At 42.2% G+C, this 19,138-nt stretch overlaps 1 protein-coding gene across 2 annotated transcripts in view; it reads left to right on the top strand.

Annotated features, from left to right (window-relative positions):
- LOC124033786 (polypeptide N-acetylgalactosaminyltransferase 18-like) overlaps positions 1 to 19,138 on the top strand; it is a 91,574-nt gene that overhangs the window by 53,477 nt on the left and 18,959 nt on the right. For both annotated transcript variants that reach the window (XM_046346081.1, XM_046346080.1), the window contains exons 4-7: positions 5,997 to 6,180; positions 8,531 to 8,728; positions 9,201 to 9,315; positions 18,243 to 18,428. In XM_046346081.1, coding sequence (XP_046202037.1) covers positions 5,997 to 6,180; positions 8,531 to 8,728; positions 9,201 to 9,315; positions 18,243 to 18,428 — 683 coding nt within the window. The remainder of the gene's footprint in view (positions 1 to 5,996; positions 6,181 to 8,530; positions 8,729 to 9,200; positions 9,316 to 18,242; positions 18,429 to 19,138) is intronic.

Genomic DNA, 19,138 nt, shown 5'->3' with positions numbered 1-19,138 from the left:
TTGTATCACAGTGAGTTTCTAAATGATTATCATTAGGAACAGGCAATGAGAACCCCCTAGGTACATCCTAACAGAGAGTAGAATATATATATGAGGGTGTCAAGCCTTGTTATCCAGCTACTCTCCATTGCAGGGAGAAAGGCCTTATATCACAGGGCAAGAGCAAGAAGCATGAAGGAGGATCCATCTTTGTCCATCTACTCTCTCTGTCGCTCTCTGGTCCCTCATCGTCTCTCAACTCCACATCAGTCCTCGCTCGCGCTCGCGCTCTCTCTCGCTTTCTTTTCTCTTTCCCTCGCTCTCTCGGTCTGGGCGGAGTGACGAGGATTTGTTCATGTATTACATTCACAGCCCTGACAGAGTTGCCAACCCAGGCTCATGAGTGATGGATGGCAGCCTCTGTGTCTCGCCAACTCCCAGCTTTTAGCTACAGAACATACAGAAACTTTGACTCAACAACAAGGATTGGGCCCATCCCCCCTGGATTATAAACTCCTCAACGGTGCCCAATTTAGAAAGACACATTTGGAATATAGGAAATGGCTTAACAGTGAGCTCCAAAAGTATTGGGACAGTGACAAATTTGTTGTTGTTTTGGCTCTGTACTCCAGCACTTTGGATTTTAAATAATACAATGACTGTAAGGTTAAAGTGTCAGCTTTAATTTGAGGGTATTTTCATCAGCTTACTAAACAAGCTGACAGTCTGCACTTTAACCTCACGGTCATTTTATCATTTCAAATCCAAAGTGCTGGAATACAGAGCCAAAGCAACAACAGTCAGTCCCAATACTTTTGGAGCTCACTGTATATCATCACCTATTCATTATGCTTCTTATACAGATGTGGGATCTTAATTTGAGCCAGTTTGCTACTGCAGGAAAATCATCATGCAGCTACAGGAAATGTGAATTATGATGTGTATTGTAATTCATTGATATCTTGTAGGGGTTAATACATTTTTCGTAAGGGAAAAATCAAGTCTGAAATTTCGTAGTGGAAATTACAAACTTCAGAAGACTTTTTAAACCTCAACACTTTTAAAGGAAAGTTATCCTGCAACAGTGTGATCAAATTAAGATCCTACATCTGTACTGTGCATTTGCTTTTATAGCAACCCATTATGTCCATGATTCTGCAGTTGTCTTCATTGGCTTTTTCCACAAATTTACAAAACAGAATATTTATCAAAGGAACTTTGAATCTATATGAAAAACACTTTGCACTTGATGACTCTAACTGTAGGACTCTGCCTATTACATTCAAACATGATAATTTCATAGGGATCTTCAGTTAGGGTATCAGTCATAAAAGATTGATGTTCTTGGTCATCAGCCGTTCCCAGGGTAATGAACCTGTAACTCCATGTGCTTTATTATGATTCATTAGAAACCATTACACTTCATCATTATTCTTCTCAATTCACACACATCTAAATCTCTTAATTATTAATTGTATAAAACAAATTACTTAAGGCGGCTGATGAAACGTCATCAGCACGTGCCCTTAAGGTGCCAATTGCTTTCCTGAGGAGACTGATAAGGGGAATGATCTGAACAGAGAATGTCATTTAGCTACTCCCCATTCCATCACTGAACTGATATGTGCCACTCTGAAAGCATTAACGTAATTTGTGAAACATCTAGCAGCTTGTAACCCAACGCTCATTTTCTGAAATGGAACCGCCCCACCATTCACAGCACGTCCAGTTGGGCTATTGAACTTACCCCAAAGATCGATGAGGGACAAATTTTGCTCAAGGATAAACAAAACGCTAGTGCGCTCAGCCAAAATGAACAACCATTTCAAGGGCAAGGTGTTGTGCTTCAAGGCAGCAAACAAGGTTCTCTCAGAACACGATCTACTTGACCCTGAACTGGGACTGCATGGTGCTGGAGTGGTTATTAGAAATAAATGTACCATTGTATTATAAAATAATCTAATTCAGTCATGTACTTTTTTTTTCCAAATTCTGCTGCATGTATTATATTTGCTGAAAAATGTATCTTAGGTCTAGTAGAGATCTCGTGTGCTTTTCTTATTCAGTGAGATTCTATAGTACCTGGATAACCGGGAAACATAATGAGAATATGTGGTGGTTGTTAGATGTTTTAGTGAATGTTAGGAGAACATTCCAAGGATATTTCATCAAAAACATTTTGAATTAATGCTTTTGGGATGTTATCATCCGAATGTTCCCAGTTTGCTGGATCGCTACAAATGCATTCTCAAAGGTTCTTCAGTCGATCTCGATGGAGCGCAATCCCCATAGCGTTGTGTTGTAATGAGTGTACTGACTGAAAAGGGAACCACCCAGAAAATCTAGGCAGGGAGGCCTTCTGTCCCTTTCTCTGTAGATCCATTAGTGTTTACAGTAAGTCATTACTCCCAGGTGGACTGTTTTAGTATGGTGAAATGTGTGATTATTGGATTATGGCTGCCAGCCATACACAGCACAGTAGTTGTAGTGCTTAGGGGTCCCTCTGTTCCTGGCCTGTAGTCATACCATCTGGTGTACATTGTGAGAGATGACTGATAGCACGTCAGATGCAACCAAGCAGGTGCCTGGTGGGGGTGTGCAGAGTCATTTACCACATCTTTCGACTTTATAATGATGCAGCAGAACGCTGAGACTTACTCTTCCAACGTGCCCTTGTTCATCTTCATACTGTAGGCATTTCTCTGGAAGTTTACACAACACAGTTCATTAAAGTGTGTTTAATATTCTTTGTAATTGACTGAAACCTTTGGATTGGCTGGCATTTCATCGGCTGCTATTCCCCAATGTGTGATTACTCTGAATGTAAAGATTTCCTGTCCTGTAGAGTGAATTGTAATGTTTCAGGTTAAGTCAGTGGTACCTCAAAGTTGTTTCACCTGCGTGCTAACTGGAACTATCTGTCCGCTGACGTCAGTTGATATCAGGTGGTTGACCTTGTGTTTCCTTCAGTTGGAGACTTGGCTTGACATGTTGATTAGTAAGACCTTTACAGGTTGAAATGGCAGATTTGGACACTGATAAGCGCCTAAATTGGAATGCAGTGGCTGCACAGTTACATGCTATACATGTCAGAGCTCAGGGTCTTTACAGCTCATTATGGGTTTTGAATGACTAACGTTCTGAATTTGAGCTCCGCGCACGACATGTTTTTCTTCTCATTATCAAAAGTTGAAGGATAGGCCACGTGACAACATTTCAGTTTACATAATATGTATATTCACTTTTCAATTCACATTTGCAACGGAACGTCATGTGCCGCAAGAGGGTTCGGTGCTCGGCAACGGACATTTTACCGTAAATATTCCTATGAACTATCCCAGTAGACTATAGCCACAACCAGTATGCTTCAACTATGCAAGTGACGTTTCTTCTTAACCAGATTACACATTTGAAAAATGGAACCAAAACACATTATACTCTTGAATAAGGTAACAATTCACAAGCATGTGCAGTCAAGTTGGGCCAGTAACCGAAAGGCTGCCGGTTCAACTCCTCGAGCCGGTAAGGTGGAAAAAGCAAAGCAGTTAACCCCCCCAGCAAAAACAGCTATATATATGAGGCGTCACTATAGTCCCGGATTCGAATCAAGGCAGTATCACATCTGGCCCTGATTGGGAGTCCCATAGTGCTGCGTATGATTGGCCCACCGTCGTTCGGGTTTGGTCGGGGGTAGGCTGTCATTGTAAATAAGAATTTGTTCTTAACTGACTTGCCTACTTAAATAAAGCTTAAATAAAAAATGTGTCTCTGATTGACACTCAACATTAAGGAGATTGGGGGTAAGGCCCTGCTATAGACTAGTGTTTTGTCCAAGGGGTTTACTTGTACATCAAGCTGCCTCATGCTACAGAAACAGGAGATGGGCTCCTATGTGCTGTTCCAGCTTGCACAAGCCAAGGCTACTTACTTACTTTACTCTGGGACCTGTGATGCCACCTCTGAAATCACCACACAATGTTAAAAATGTATATATCCTTTTTGTAGGATCTACTATTGACATTATACATTTATTTTGGTGGTGGGGGTGGGCTTCCATAGTTTACGTGGCTCAGTGCAGGTAAAAACTCAATAAAATCAGCCTCAAATACTAGGAAAATGTCTACATTTTAGCGGTTTCAAAAGTATTGCTCTAGGAGTGTTGGGCTGAACAAAGAAATTCTGTTCCCACTGCCTTGCTTCAAGGGGGGCAACTGTCAGGTGAGCGTTGTGCTCTCCCTCTGAAGGTAGATGTAGAATGTTTGCAAGTTCACATTATTAAAAACAGTATAGCCAGGGTATTCTCTCAATCTCTAGAGAATCTGTCGTGGTGTGAAAAGGGTCAAAGTTGCCCCCACCACTCCTGCTAATTGGGCAACTTTTTTTTTATTGTTTGAGTGATGGAAATGGTGTATGCATATGATGAGGACTCAATGTATTTTTGAAAGATTTTGAAGATTATAATAAATACTGCTTTGATGTCAAACAAGCAAGCCAAATGTGCACTTCACATTTCCATATCATAAAACTCATGTAAATATACAGTGGTTTATGATCAGTTGCAAGATGCCATGGCATTATACACTGGGCTGTCCTAAACAGAATGAGCCTATGTTTGTTGTATTGTGAATACATTTTTTTCCACAGACCACATACAGAAGGGAGTCATGCACTTATGACTCCATTCTATGCGCACACAAATGACAATCTGCTTCTCTGAATTGCCTTGTGAAAGCCTAACACTGTAAGATCATATGTTATAATTTAGCTAGTCATGCTGGCAATAGAACAAGCTTTCAAATTATGCCCACCCTAACTCAGCTTCTGATTTGTAATGGATAGTTTTTGAATTGAGTAAACAGCAGCACTATTTGTGTGATGGCGTAGTTGTTTTGTTTGGAACACAGACCTGCATCCCCAAGTGTGCTTGCTCTAGTTCCTCAATGGCACATCTAGGAGAGCAATAAAAAGCACCTTGTAGTTGAAGACTCTTCTTTGAGTCATAAAAGTGCATTGAAATAACTTAGGAACTGTGCAGACTTTGGAGAGGTCTGTGTGTGTGGCCATTTTGAGACACCAGATAGACCTCTTACTCAAACCCTTGTAATTATGTTGCATCTACCCCAAATTTCCCATGAATATTCTTATCATATTACTGAATGTATTTACAGGTTTTATTATTAATAAATGCGGCAAAAAGTACAGTTAATAAAATCAACAGTAATGTTTGTATTGAGTCTTGTGTCACGTGAACTGTTGTGTCCTCACCTTTAGTGGCTAACACTAATTTCCCCATAATCTCCAAATTTTTCCCTTTTAAATGCTACCATGGTTATGCATACAGTATGCTTTCCATGTTTCTTCTGTAAGGAACATTTTAATTTGGCCCTATAGGCCAATACCAATGAGTGTAAGGGGTTAGAGAAAAAACGGTCTTTGGTTGACCTCTATAGCAACACTTTACAAGCCGTGGCACTATGCCACCATCTTTATTTAGGCCCTTTCATTTCCATAAACCTACAGTTTGTGTGACTCAAGCCTAATGTTGAACTGATGATGTAGTGACTTGTTGGTTTGTCGAAAAGTTAAATACTCTACTGAGGCCAAAAGCACCAACTGTGCCCAATTCCTGCTTTTACTTTCACTCTTTTGATAGAATTGCGGTTTGATTCTTCAGGATTGCAATATCCCCTCAAGCACAGCGAGCCCTATGGAGCCCTACAACTGGAGGCAAGTTCTTTGGTCTAGTGATCAAAGCAGTGGAGCATGAGTGCTTTTTGGCTGCCTCCCCCTACCCTTAAATACCCCAAGGTGGATAAGATGGAGTCTATTGGGTGTGGTGTAGGCTATGTATCATCAGTAGCCTTTCTTACTTACCTCAGCAGAGATTGAGGAAACTCAAGGTTTAACACATTATTGTGTGCATATGTGTTTGCGTGTGTGTGTGTGTGTGTGTGTGTGTGTGTGTGTGTGTGTGTTTGCGTGCATTCATGCCTTGTGTCTGTGTGTCTCCTTTTTAGATGAGCTGAAGGAGAAGCTACAGGACTTTGTGTCTGAGACCAACAGCCAGCGGCCCGGCTTCATCAAGGTGGTGCGCCATGATAAACAGGAGGGTCTGATCCGCTCCAGGGTGAGTGGGTGGAGGGTGGCCACCGCTCCGGTTGTGGCCCTGTTCGACGCCCACGTGGAGTTCAACATAGGCTGGTGAGTCACATGACATACACACACACACACACACACACACAGTACATTAACACACTTCCTTACACTGATTTGTGAAGCATATGGGTACTCAGCTACAGCACTCTATAGCCATGCTCAAAGCTACATTTGATCAAATAATTTAAATTATAAAAAAAACTTCACCTTTATTTAACCAGGTACGCCAGTTGAGAAAAAGTTCTCATTTACAACTGCGACCTGGCCAAGATGAAGCAAACCAGTGCGACAAAAACCACACAAAGTTACATATGGGATAAACAGTCGTACAGTCAATAACAAAAATCTGTATACAGTGTGTGGAAATGAAGTAAGGCAATCAATAGGCCAATAGTGCTGAAATAATTACAATTTAGCAATTTACACTGGAGTGATGTATGTGCAGATTAGGATGTGCAAGTGGAAATACTGGTGGGCAAAAGAGCAGAAAAACAAAAACAAATATGGGGATGAGGTAGGTAGGTGGTTGGTTGGGCTATTTACAGATGGGCTGTGTACAGCTGCAAGGATCGGTGAGCTGCTCTGACACGTAAAGTTAGTTAGGGAGATATGTCTCCAACTTCTGATTTTTTTTTTTATTTATTTATTTTTTTTGGGGGGGGGGATTTGTTCCAGTCATTGGCAGCAGAGAACTGTAAGGGAAGGCGGCCAAAGCAGGTGCTGGCTTTGGGGATTACCAGTGAAATATACCTGTTGGAGCGTGTGCTACGGGTGGGTGTTGCTATGGTTACCAGTGAGCTGAGATAAGGCAGAGCTTTACCTAGCAAAGACTTCTAGATGACCTGAAGGAGGTCATCTATAAGTGAACGAGGACCAGCCAACGAGAGCATACAGGTCGCAGTGGTGGGTAGTATAAGGGGCTTTGGTGACCAAACGGATGGCACTGTGATGGATTGCATCCAATTTGCTGAGTAGAGTGTTGGAGGCTATTTTGTAAATGACATCGCCGAAGTCAAGGATCGGTAGGATGGTCAGTTTTATGAGGGTATGTTTGGCAGCGTGTGTGGAGGAGGCTTTGTTGCGAAATAGGAAGCTGATTCTAGATTACATTTTTGATTGGAGATGCTTAATGTGAGTCTGGAAGTAGAGTTTACAGTCTAGCCAGACACCTAGGTATTTCGAATATGTGGACAACTATAATTTCGAACCTTCCAGAGTAGTGATGCTAGTCGGGCAGGCGGGTGCAGGCAGCGATCGGTTGAAGAGCATGCATTTCATTTTACTTTTGCCTCCTGAGGTATAGCTAAGAGTTGCCAGTGTGGTGGCATGACATGTCTATGATGACAGTGTGGCAGGAAGTGTGTGAGGCCTACTGTAGGCCCTACACATACTTCCCTGGGGTACAACGATCATTGCTCTGACAGAGTTCTCATACCGTCAAATTGTGGTCTCAACAGCCTGACCCAAATCTGTCAGGGCCGTTTGAACAGCATCCAAAATATTTCTGTTTTTAATCTGTGCTGATTCGGTATTAAACCTACATAGCACAAATGGCATCCCTCGGGAATGCTTTTACCTAGATGTGCACTTGCTACAGGCCGATTCATTGTTTCAGTCTGAATACTTGGCAGGTGTGCCTACGCACATGGTTTGTTCAGAACACAATAGATTCATTTTCCAAATCAGCTTCTACAAACGAATCTGTTTTTAGTGTCACACACTAGATGGGTGCAGTGAAATGTGTTGTTTTACAGGGCCAGCCATAGTAGTACAGCATCCCTGGAGCAAACTAGGGTTAAATGCCTTGCTCAAGGGCACATCAACAGATTGTTCACTTTCTTGGCTCAAGTATTGGAACCAGCAACCTTTTGTTTACTACTTGTAACTATTGGTATGTAGCGAATCCAAGCCTTTACTGAGCATGATTGCACAACTATTGTATACTGTTTGCATTTGTTTTTTTTGTGCTCATTTGGAGAAGTGAATCATTAACACATCTATGCTCTATTCTCACAATTATTTTTTTCCAGTGGCTTAAACTTTACATATATACATTTTAGTCATTTAGCAGACGCTCCTATCCAGAGCGACTTATAATTAGTGCATTCATCTTAAGCTAGCTGGGTGAGACAACCGCATATTAGTCATTACAAATACATTTTTCCTCTAAAGTAGTTATCAGCAAAGTCAGTGCTAGTAGGATAATACACATGTTTATATTTTACATTTTTGGACCCATAGTTACAATGGACCCTGGATCTTTTTTAGGGGTTGTTACAGAACGTTAATTGCAGAGTTTTTATTTATTGCACATGGACCTCATGTACATGTGTAGGGTAGGTAATTGATCTTCTCATGTACTCAAACTTAATTGCATTCTACTATGTGTTTGAAGGGCTGAGCCTGTTCTCATGAGAATTCAGGAGGACAGAACACGCATAATCTCTCCGTCGTTTGATAACATCAAATACGACACGTTTGAGATTGAAGAGTACCCACTGTCTGCTCAGGGCTTCGACTGGGAGCTGTGGTGCCGCTACCTCAACCCACCCAAGTCCTGGTGGCACCAGGCCAACAACAGTGCTCCAATTAGGTGGGTAGAAATATGAGACTTATGAATATATATTCTTTCAGCTCTTTTGTATGCAGGCAGAATGTGATGGTTGCGTTGTTTCATAACACCTGTTAAAACATGCAGTGTGTTTTCTGATTTACAAGGCAAATGCATACATACAGTATACATGCCAATTAAGTATCCAGGTATATTAGAATATACTAAGTAATGGGAACAAAATATTATCTTGATAGATATATACATTTTATTTGGGGTAACAGTTTGCACAAATGAAAAAATACAGTATTTAAGTACAAGATACCGAGAGGATGACACATGAAAGCGTAAAAACACTTATTTCCTCATGTTGGACAAAAACAGGATATAACACATTGAAATACACATTGATTGATTTCATTTGTTCATGCCTCAAAGTTATTATTTTTTTAGTTCAGCAAAGTATCCAGTAGGTCGACTAACACATGTATCTATTCCATGTGTGATGGTGTAGGAGCCCTTCTCTGATTGGCTGCTTCGTGGTGGACAGGCTGTACTTTGAGGAGATTGGCCTGCTTGACGAGGGGATGGAGGTGTATGGGGGCGAGAACGTGGAGCTGGGTGTCAGGGTGAGTAATAACGCCGCAGGCACAGAGCATTGTTCATTTAGGTAATGGCTCTGATCCTGGAGAATTAACAACGATAATAATCCACACTGTTTTTGGCAGCCCTACCTTTTTATGTAAAGTGTCCTCTGGCTCAAAGCGTTGTGCGGTCTGTAATTAGAACACATTAACAATGTATAGTAAGAGGACTAGGAGGAGTTATACCACCCCAAACCCATTTACATTTTTTCCTATTTCAGTCTTTAAAGGCCCCCTTATTTCCTAGCAAAGAAAAATGTCAGATTTAAATCAACACCTTTTATACACTTCAAAGACTGCTTTGGGTTGTGCCAGTTATATTTCTTTGTGTTAATCTTACGTCATATTTCCAGACTGTCGAGCATACCTCCAGTCAAGTATATTCCCTGTATGTGTGAGTGATGGTCCATTCCCCTGCTCAGCTCTGTCTCCGAGGCAGACTCAGTGTGATCTCAGCAGTACAATGAGCAGATGGGCCAGAGGAGGCACGACTTCCCCAGGGAGGTCTAATAATAACCCTGCTATACTCACAGTACACATACTGCCACTAAAACCACAATCAACTCCAACAATAACATCCAGAGACGGGACAAACAGTCTTCCTCCAGCTGTACCTTTTTAGATGACAGTAGAGGGGGAGAGAGCGAGAGAGAGTTGATGCCAAAGTGGGGAAATATCCATCCTCTGTAATGACAGATGTAATCATCAGTCACTTTTTAGGAAAGAGGAGGGAGATTAGTCACGTAAGTCATTTTTCTCCAATAAATTACATGCTTTTAAGATTTGGGGCTTGATAATGGCCCCGCTGATTGCTTTCTGCTGAAAATGTTGGTGATTTTTATCACCTACATAATACATCAGTGTTCTGCATACTGCTATGTACAAACAGTTGATGAATCATTTCAGGTAACTACCTCTAAAAATAGAGACAAAGGAAATCTGTGCCTCCAGATGTGCTGCTTGAACCCGTGCTGTTTTAATGGCTGGGGTCTATCTGGACTGAGTCTTATAGGAAGTGATCCCTGGTCCTTGGATGGAGGGTTAATGTGGTGTAGCTTGCAGCCCTTGTCTGTGTCCTGGATGTGTGGACTGATGAGAGGCATTGGTCTGACAGAAGGAGATGCAGTGAATTGAGAGCTGCAGGACTGGAGCCCATAGATTCCCTGGAACTGATCCCAGATCAGCAAGCGCACTGAGCTCCATCAGGGCCGGCCTCGTGCAGCATATTGGTCCTGCCTGCAGACCACCTGCCTGCACACACTCGGGCTGACAGCAGAACAGCGCTAAGGGACATTCACAGAGATACTCACACACAAGGCCAACACTGCTGCACAGTGCAGGTGACCTCTCTGGTCTAGGCTTGGGCTTAATCTGTAGGGGGATGTCCTGGGTGTATCAGGATGACAGCTGCACAATGTTCACATTCTGTCACTGGAAGAAAATATACAAGAATCATGAAATGTCATATGAATGGCATTTACAATGAATGGTGTTCATTTATTGTATGTGTCAGTCTTCACGTAATCGTCCCCTGTGTGCTGCTTCAGCTCGCAGAGTGTGTTGCTAGGGAATGGAAATAGAGGAGCTAGAGGGTACGACATGTTTCTGTCCTTTCTGATGAAAAACCCAGCTGTAGACGGCGGCCAAATCTAAATTATCTTTCTGAAAGATAATCCCTCAAATTTAATTTGGTAATTAAACACAAAGCAGAAATGTACTTTGTTGTGCTAGATGGTGAGAATTAGGGTTGAATATTTTACAAATGAGGGGTCACTACTTGAGCATAAATCACTTTTCACCCGGGTAACCTGGATTGTCCCGCCAAAACCGGGAGTGTCATTCAAAAGCATTATAAAGTATAAATTTGCCTATGTCTGCATTTGATTAGAGCTTTGATCGAAGAATTCAAGCCTGAGCCATTAAATCAATTTTATGAGCCCTACATTAAAGACATTTAATGAGCCCATGCCCAAAAAAGCCCAAATGAGTGTGCCGTTCAGTTTCTTGGCAATTTCTCGCATGGAATAGCCATCATTTCTCAGAACAAGAATAGACTGACAAGTTTCAGAAGAAAGTTCTTTGTCACTGCACAAATGCTGATGCTCCAGATACTCAACTCGTCTAAAGAAGGACAATTGTATTGCTTCTTTAATTAGAACAAGTTTTCAGCTGTGCTAACATAATTGCAAAAGGGTTTTCTAATGATCAATTAGCCTTTTAAAATGATAAACTTGGATAAGCTAACACAATGTGCCATTGGAACACGGGAGTGATGGTTGCTGATAATGGTCCTATGTATGTCTATGTAGATATTCCATAAATTATCTGCTGTTTCCAGCTACACTAGTCATTTACAACAATAACAATGTCTACACTGTATTTCTGATCAATTGTACAGTGGGGCAAAAAAGTATTTAGTCAGCTACCAATTGTGCAAGTTCTCCCACTTAAAAAGATGAGAGGCCTGTAATTTTCATCATAGGTACACTTCAACTATGACAGACAAAATGAGAAAATAAATCCAGAAAATCACATTGTAGGATTTTTAATGAATTTATTTGCAAATTATGGTGGAAAATAAGTATTTGGTCAATAACAAAAGTTTATCTCAATACTTTGTTATATACCCCTTTGTTGGCAATACAGAGGTCAAACGTTTTCTGTAAGTCTTCAAGGTTTTCACACACTGTTGCTGGTATTTTGGCCCATTCCTCCATGCAAATCTTCTCTAGAGCAGTGATGTTTTGAGGCTGTTGCTGGGCAACACGGACTTTCATCTGGAGACTGGCTAGGCCACTCCAGGACCTTGAAATGCTTCTTACGAAGCCACTCCTTCGTTGCCCGGGCAGTGTGTTTGGGATCATTGTCATGCTGAAAGACCCAGCCACGTTTCATCTTCAATGCCCTTGCTGATAGGTTTTCACTCAAAATCTCACGATACATGGCCCCATTCATTCTTTCCTTTACACGGATCAGTCGTCCTGGTCCCTTTGCAGAAAAACAGCCCCAAAGCATGATGTTTCCACGCCCATGCTTCACAGTAGGTATGGTGGTGTTTGGATGCAACTCAGCATTCTTTGTCCTCCAAACACGACGAGTTGAGTTTTTACCAAAAAGTTATATTTTGGTTTCATCTGACCATATGACATTCTCCCAATCTTCTTCTGGATCATCCAAATACTCTCTAGCAAACTTCAGACGGGCCTGGACATATACTGGCTTAAGCAGGGGGACATGTCTGGCACTGCAGGATTTGAGTCCCTGGCGGCGTAGTGTGTTACTGATGGTAGGCTTTGTTACTTTGGTCCCAGCTCTCTGCAGGTCATTCACTAGGTCCCCCCGTGTGGTTCTGGGATTTTTGCTCACCATTCATATGATAATTTTAGCCCCACTGGGTGAGATCTTGCGTGAAGCCACAGATCGAGGGAGATTATCAGTGGTCTTGTATGTCTTCCATTTCCTAATAATTGCTCCCACAGTTGATTTCTTCAAACCAAGCTGCTTACCTATTGCAGATTCAGTCTTCCCAGCCTGGTGCAGGTCTACAATTTTGTTTCTGGTGTCCTTTGATAGCTCTTTGGTCTTGGCCATAGTGGAGTTTGGAGTGTGACTGTTTTAGGTCGTGGACAGGTCTTTTATACTGATAACAAGTTCAAACAGGTGCCATTAATACAGGTAACAAGCTTCTGTCCCTCTTTGAATAGTCTATTGGTATAAGAAAAGCTAATCCAGCGAACTATTCTAGTCTAGATTTTCCTGCAGGGAACTCCAAGAGCTAAGGAGCATTTTTTTAAGGAGAGACCAGCGAGCACAGGTATGTGTGTATCGCGCAAGAGACCGATGCTATAAATTAGAAGCTTATTATGCATAATCCAGCATTAATTAGTTAAATATAAGGCTAATAGGTGAGGGAGGAGGTGAGGGCCCTCGGAGTGTGGTGTCAGGAAAATAACCTCACACAACGTCAACAAAACTAAGGAGATGATTGTGGACTTCAGGAAACAGCAGAGGGAACACCCCCCTATCCACATCGATGGAACAGTAGTGGAGAGGGTAGCTAGTTTTAAGTTCCTCGGCATACACATCACAGACAAACTGAATTGGTCCACTCACACTGACAGCGTCGTGAAGAAGGCGCAGCAGCGCCTCTTCAACCTCAGGAGGCTGAAGAAATTTGGCTTGTCACCAAAAGCACTCACAAACTTCTACAGATGCACAATTGAGAGCATCCTGGCAGGCTGTATCACCGCCTGGTACGGCAACTGCTCCGCCCTCAACCGTAAAGCTCTCCAGAGGGTAGTGAGGTCTGCACAACGCATCACCGGGGGCAAACTACCTGCCCTCCAGGACACCTACACCACCCGATGTTACAGGAAGGCCATAAAGATCATCAAGGACAACAACCACCCGAGCCACTGCCTGTTCACCCCGCTATCATCCAGAAGGCGAGGTCAGTACAGGTGCATCAAAGCTGGGACCGAGAGACTGAAAAAGAGCTTCTATCTCAAAGCCATCAGACTGTTAAACAGCCACCACTAATATTGAGTGGCTGCTGCCAACACACTGTCATTGACACTGACCCAACTCCAGCGACTTTAATAATGGGAATTGATGGGAAATGATGTAAATATATCACTAGCCACTTTAAACAATGCTACCTTATATAATGTTACTTACCCTACATTATTCATCTCATATGCATACGTATATACTGTACTCTACATCATCGACTGCATCCTTATGTAATACATGTATCACTAGCCACTTTAACTATGCCACTTTGTTTACTTTGTCTACATACTCATCTCATATGTATATACTGTACTCGATACCATCTACTGTATGCTGCTCTGTACCATCACTCATTCATATATCCTTATGTACATATTCTTTATCCCCTTACACTGTGTATGAGACAGTAGTTTTGGAATTGTTAGTTAGATTACTTGTTGGTTATCACTGCATTGTCGGAACTAGAAGCACAAGCATTTCGCTACACTCTCATTAACATCTGCTAACCATGTGTATGTGACAAATAAAATTTGATTTGAATACTGCATTGAATGTATTACCCGAAGATGTAGGCTATGACATCTTCGGAAAGTATTCAGACCCCTTGATTTTTTCCCCCACGTTTTGTTAGGTTACAGCTTTATTCTAAAATAGATTTTTTTTTAATCCTCATCAATCTACACACAGTACTCCATAATGACAAAGCAAAAATAGATTTTTAGAAATGTTTGCTAATTTAAAAAATATCTAAACTGAAATATCACATTTCTGTAAGTATTCAGACCCTTTTACGCAGTACTTTGTTGAAGCACCTAGGCAGGGATTACAACCTTGAGTCTTCTTGGGTGTGACTCTTCAAGCTTGGCACACCTGTATTTGGGGAGTTTCTCCTATTATTCTCTGCAGATCCTTTCAAAGCTCTGTCAGGTTGGATGGGGAGCATCACTGCACAGCTATTTTCAGGTCTCTTCAGAGATGTTCAAGTCCGGGCTCTGGCTGGGCCACTCAAGGACATTCAGAGACTTGTCCTGAAGCCACTCCTGTGTTGCTTTGGCTTAGGGTTGTTGTCCTGTTGGAAGCTGAACCTTCGCTCTGGAGCAGGTTTTCATCAAGGATCTCTCTGTACTTTGACTCCATCTTTCCCTTGATCCTGACTAGTCTCCCAGTCCCTGCCACTGAAAAACATCCCCACAGCATAATGCTACCACCACCATGCTTCACCGTAGGGATGGTGCCAAGTTTCCTCCAGATGTGACACTTGGTACTCAGGCCAAAGAGTTCAATCTTGGTTTCATCAGACCAGGGAATCTTGTTACTCATGGTCTGAGATTCTTTAGGTCCCTTTTGGAAAACTCCAAGCGGGCTGTCATGTGGCTTCCACCTGGCCATTCTTCCATAAAGACCTGATTGGTGGAGTGCTGCGGAGATGGTTGTCCTTCTTGAAGGTTCTCCCAACTCCACAGAGATATTCTGGAGCTCTGTCAGCGGGTTCTTGGTCCCCTCCCTGACCAAGGCCCTTCTCCCCCAATTGCTCAGTTTGGCCATGTGGCCAGCTCTAGAAAGACTCTTAGGGGTTCCAAACTTCTTCCATTTAAAAGGGATGGAGGCCACTGTTCTTGGGGACCTTCAATGCTGCAGACTTTTTTTTGGTGCCCTTCCCAGATCTGTGCCTAGAAACAATCCTGTCTCGGAGCTTTACGGACAATTCCTTCGACCACATGCCTTTGCTTTTCAACTGGGGGACCTTATACAGACAGGTGTGTGCCTTTCCAAATCATGTCCAATTCAATTTACTACAGTGGACTCCAATCAGGTTGTAGAAACATCTCAAGGATGATCAATGGAAACAGCATGCACGTGAGGTCAATTTCAAGTCTCATAGCAAAGGGTCTGAATACTTGTGTAAATTAGGTATTTGTTGTTTTTATTATTACTTTGCAAAACAAATCTAAAAACCTGTTTTCACTTTGTCGTTATGGGTATTGTGTGTAGATTAATGAGGAAAACCTGTATTTATCAATTTTAGAATAAGGTTGTCTTAAACAAAATGTGTAAATAGTCAAAGGGTCTGAATACTTTCCTGATGCACTGTAGATATAATATATATACATTTAGCTACTATATTTTGGATGCGATTTGAAGCCTGGTGGAGATGTGTAAATTAGATACGCATTCAGTCTATATTGCTGTAGCATAGACTATGCAGCAGCAACTGTAGGCCTTCCTGTCAGAAGAAAAAAAGTTATGATGAAATGATAGGTCTACACGCATTGTGAGATGCGCTGTCTGTCCACACCCTGAGTGTTGATTTACCATGCAGAGGCCGTAGAGAAACCAGGTTTAGACATTGCATATAATTTAACAGTTCCATTTCATGCTGTTCACATGAATTATTTATTATAATTCACCGGTAACCGGGTTCCCCCCATTCAACCCCATTGAGAATGTATGGCTTTGCATACATATACTTTAACACCTGCACATTTAGGAAAATCAACACATGCTGCACAGAATGAATATTAATGTGTCACACAGAAGTAATTTACTGAACATCAGGTAAGACTGTTTTACTATATTAGTTATTGTAGGCAGGAAATATTCCATAGATTCCAAAGGCACTTACACGCTGTATGTTGTGAACATCCTATTCACAATGTTGACGCAATAAGCCAATGGCTGGAAAACTGTCATAACACACCCTCTGTGTATACACAGCTCCTGTAGCATGAAATGCAATCTTGACATGTAGGAGAGAGAATAAGTGGCTTGTGAAATGGTTTTCCTGAAGGTTCACCTGAGGTCATGTGTCTGTAATCGGTCTGCCTGAGGTCATCGTCTCTCTGATTCTGGCGTGTCCATACTCTGCACAATGCCGTAAGGGCTGAGAGATCAGAGGATGATAATGATGATGAGAGCAGTTTCTGAGGACCTTTACTTCACCTCTCCAATCAAAGAGTGATGAAGAGTTCTGTCTAGTGTATTAACACCAGTTCACTCAGGTCAGGGGAAAAGATCGACATGCATGTACGTGACTTTTTCACAGATGCCTGTTTTGCACCTTCACTTAGTTTAGTAGAATCTCCAGATGGGGCAATGGGACTGTGGGTGTTGACATTACCAGTTGGTTAGTTTGCCATGGAGAAATGAGCACAGCAAACAGAGGCGAGGAGGTGACTCTGGAAAGCAAGACTGAACGCCTCTGTGAGAGAAAGTGACAGAGTGCCTCGTCCTTGGAAATAGATCACAGCACAGCAGTCACAGACATCATCAATTACATGACTTGCGTCATTGAGCTGTATCACTCCTATAACACTGTAGTCTGACTGTTGTGGTCTGTAACCGTGTGTTGTGTGTGCACTTGTTTCTCTCTCTGTGTGTGTGTGTCCTGTTTCGTATCCCCTGATAGACGACTTAGAGATTTCTGTGGCTGTCCCTGAGTGCTATAAGTAGACAGGAAGGTAAACTCCTTGCAGACAGCGGGAGCCGATCTACTCTCCATGCCAGTTCATGCAGTGCTGTGGGCAGCAATGTAGGAAATGATAACATTATGGAATGAGCATTACCTTTCCAGAAAATCTATCAGAACTCTGGAACAACATCAGAGCTTTGAAGTACATGTTTGCACATAGGACCTGATAAGAGATGTGGAATGAATGTCGGTGTGCAGGAATTCTCAGGATGGAATGTTGGCCCATTGAAGCCCGGTTAGATGTCAGTTAGTGCTGTGCTGTGGAGGGAGTCGAGAGGCTATGAGCTCTTCAGGGCCAGAGATAAAAACAGGCAAAGCACAGAGCCACAGGGGACAAAGAGCAGAAAGTTTTATCACAACACTGAGAATCACAGCATTACACTACGTCTAAGAAAGAACAGGAGATATGGCCATATTGTAGGAATGTTGTTACTGACATGCTGAATTCTCCCACTCCCTTTTTCTCATTCGCAAACACTCTCTCTCTCTCGCTTCCTCTTCCCCTCGCTCTTGCTGTCGCTCTCTCTCTCGCATGCCTAGCAGCCATTAATCATGACGTTAAGCATAAGGCACTGGGACTCCAAATGTCATCACATATCAGCAATTAAAACTGTTAGACCACTAAGCCAGACACAGCATGTCAGATGTCAGTGAAGACATGGTGCTCCTTTTTGATGAGGCTTCTGGCACCCTCAACACCTCACAGTACTATCTGGATGAAGGAGTCTCCAGGTTCTCCTCTTCCTGGCTGCATTTGACAGGCTTTTTGGATCAAGTGGAGAGGTGGAGCTCATGTAGCCCTGTCAGCCTCAGCTTCTGATCTGTCTTTCTACTGGAGCACCCTCTGGAACTTTAGATCTGCTCTAGGTCTTTTCCTGCCCGGCAACATAATTAACCAAGCTTTGCTCTGTCTTTTTATATGTAATACCAGGTGTGGCAGTGTGGGGGCAGTGTGGAAGTCCTGCCCTGTGCCCGTCTCGCCCATATAGAGCGTGCCCACAAGCCCTACACTGAGGACCTGACGTCTCACGTGAGACGGAACGCCCTGAGGGTTGCGGAGGTCTGGATGGATGAGTTTAAGAGCCATGTGTATATGGCCTGGAACATCCCTCAGGAGGTGAGAGTTTGTCAGCTGCTAACTGAATCAGGGCTACTGAACCATGTCTAATGGAGGGTGGGCAAGAGGTCAGGGTAGGAATATTGTCTCGCTAGTGGGGATTTGTAAATAAAGAGTGATGTATAGTGTAATATGTTAGTGTACAGGTTTAGGATCTTCATTTGATCACCCTGTTGCAGGAGAACGTTCATACAATGCAGGACATTTGAAACTTGTAGAGTATCTGAGGTTTAAAAAGGCTTCTGACGTTTGTAAATTCCACTTTGAAATGTAAGACTTAATTTTCCCTTATGAAAAATGTGTCAGCCCCTAAAAGAAATGTGCATTAATTATAATCGACATAAATTATCCTGCTGCAACAGGACATTTTAATTTTCTGCTGTGGCAAACTGGCTCAAATTAAGATCCTACACCTGTATTGTGAAAAGAACTGTTACTAAAGTTATTTTTGTAGATCCCAATTTTATATGGCATTGTGTGTGTGTGTGTGTATATATACAGTTGAAGTTAACATACGCCAAATACATTTAAACTCAGTTTCACAATTACTGACATTTAATCCTAGTAAAAATTCCCTGTCTTAGGTCAGTTAAGATCACCACTTTATTTTGAGAATGTGAAATGTCAGAATAATAGTAGAGAGAATGATTTATTTCAGCTTTTATTTCTTTCATCACATTCCCAGTGGGTCAGAAGTTTACATACACTCA

Source organism: Oncorhynchus gorbuscha, linkage group LG04 (assembly GCF_021184085.1).
Source record: "Oncorhynchus gorbuscha isolate QuinsamMale2020 ecotype Even-year linkage group LG04, OgorEven_v1.0, whole genome shotgun sequence".
Taxonomy (NCBI): Eukaryota; Metazoa; Chordata; class Actinopteri; order Salmoniformes; family Salmonidae; genus Oncorhynchus; species Oncorhynchus gorbuscha.
This window is presented reverse-complemented; position numbering and strand designations above follow the sequence as displayed.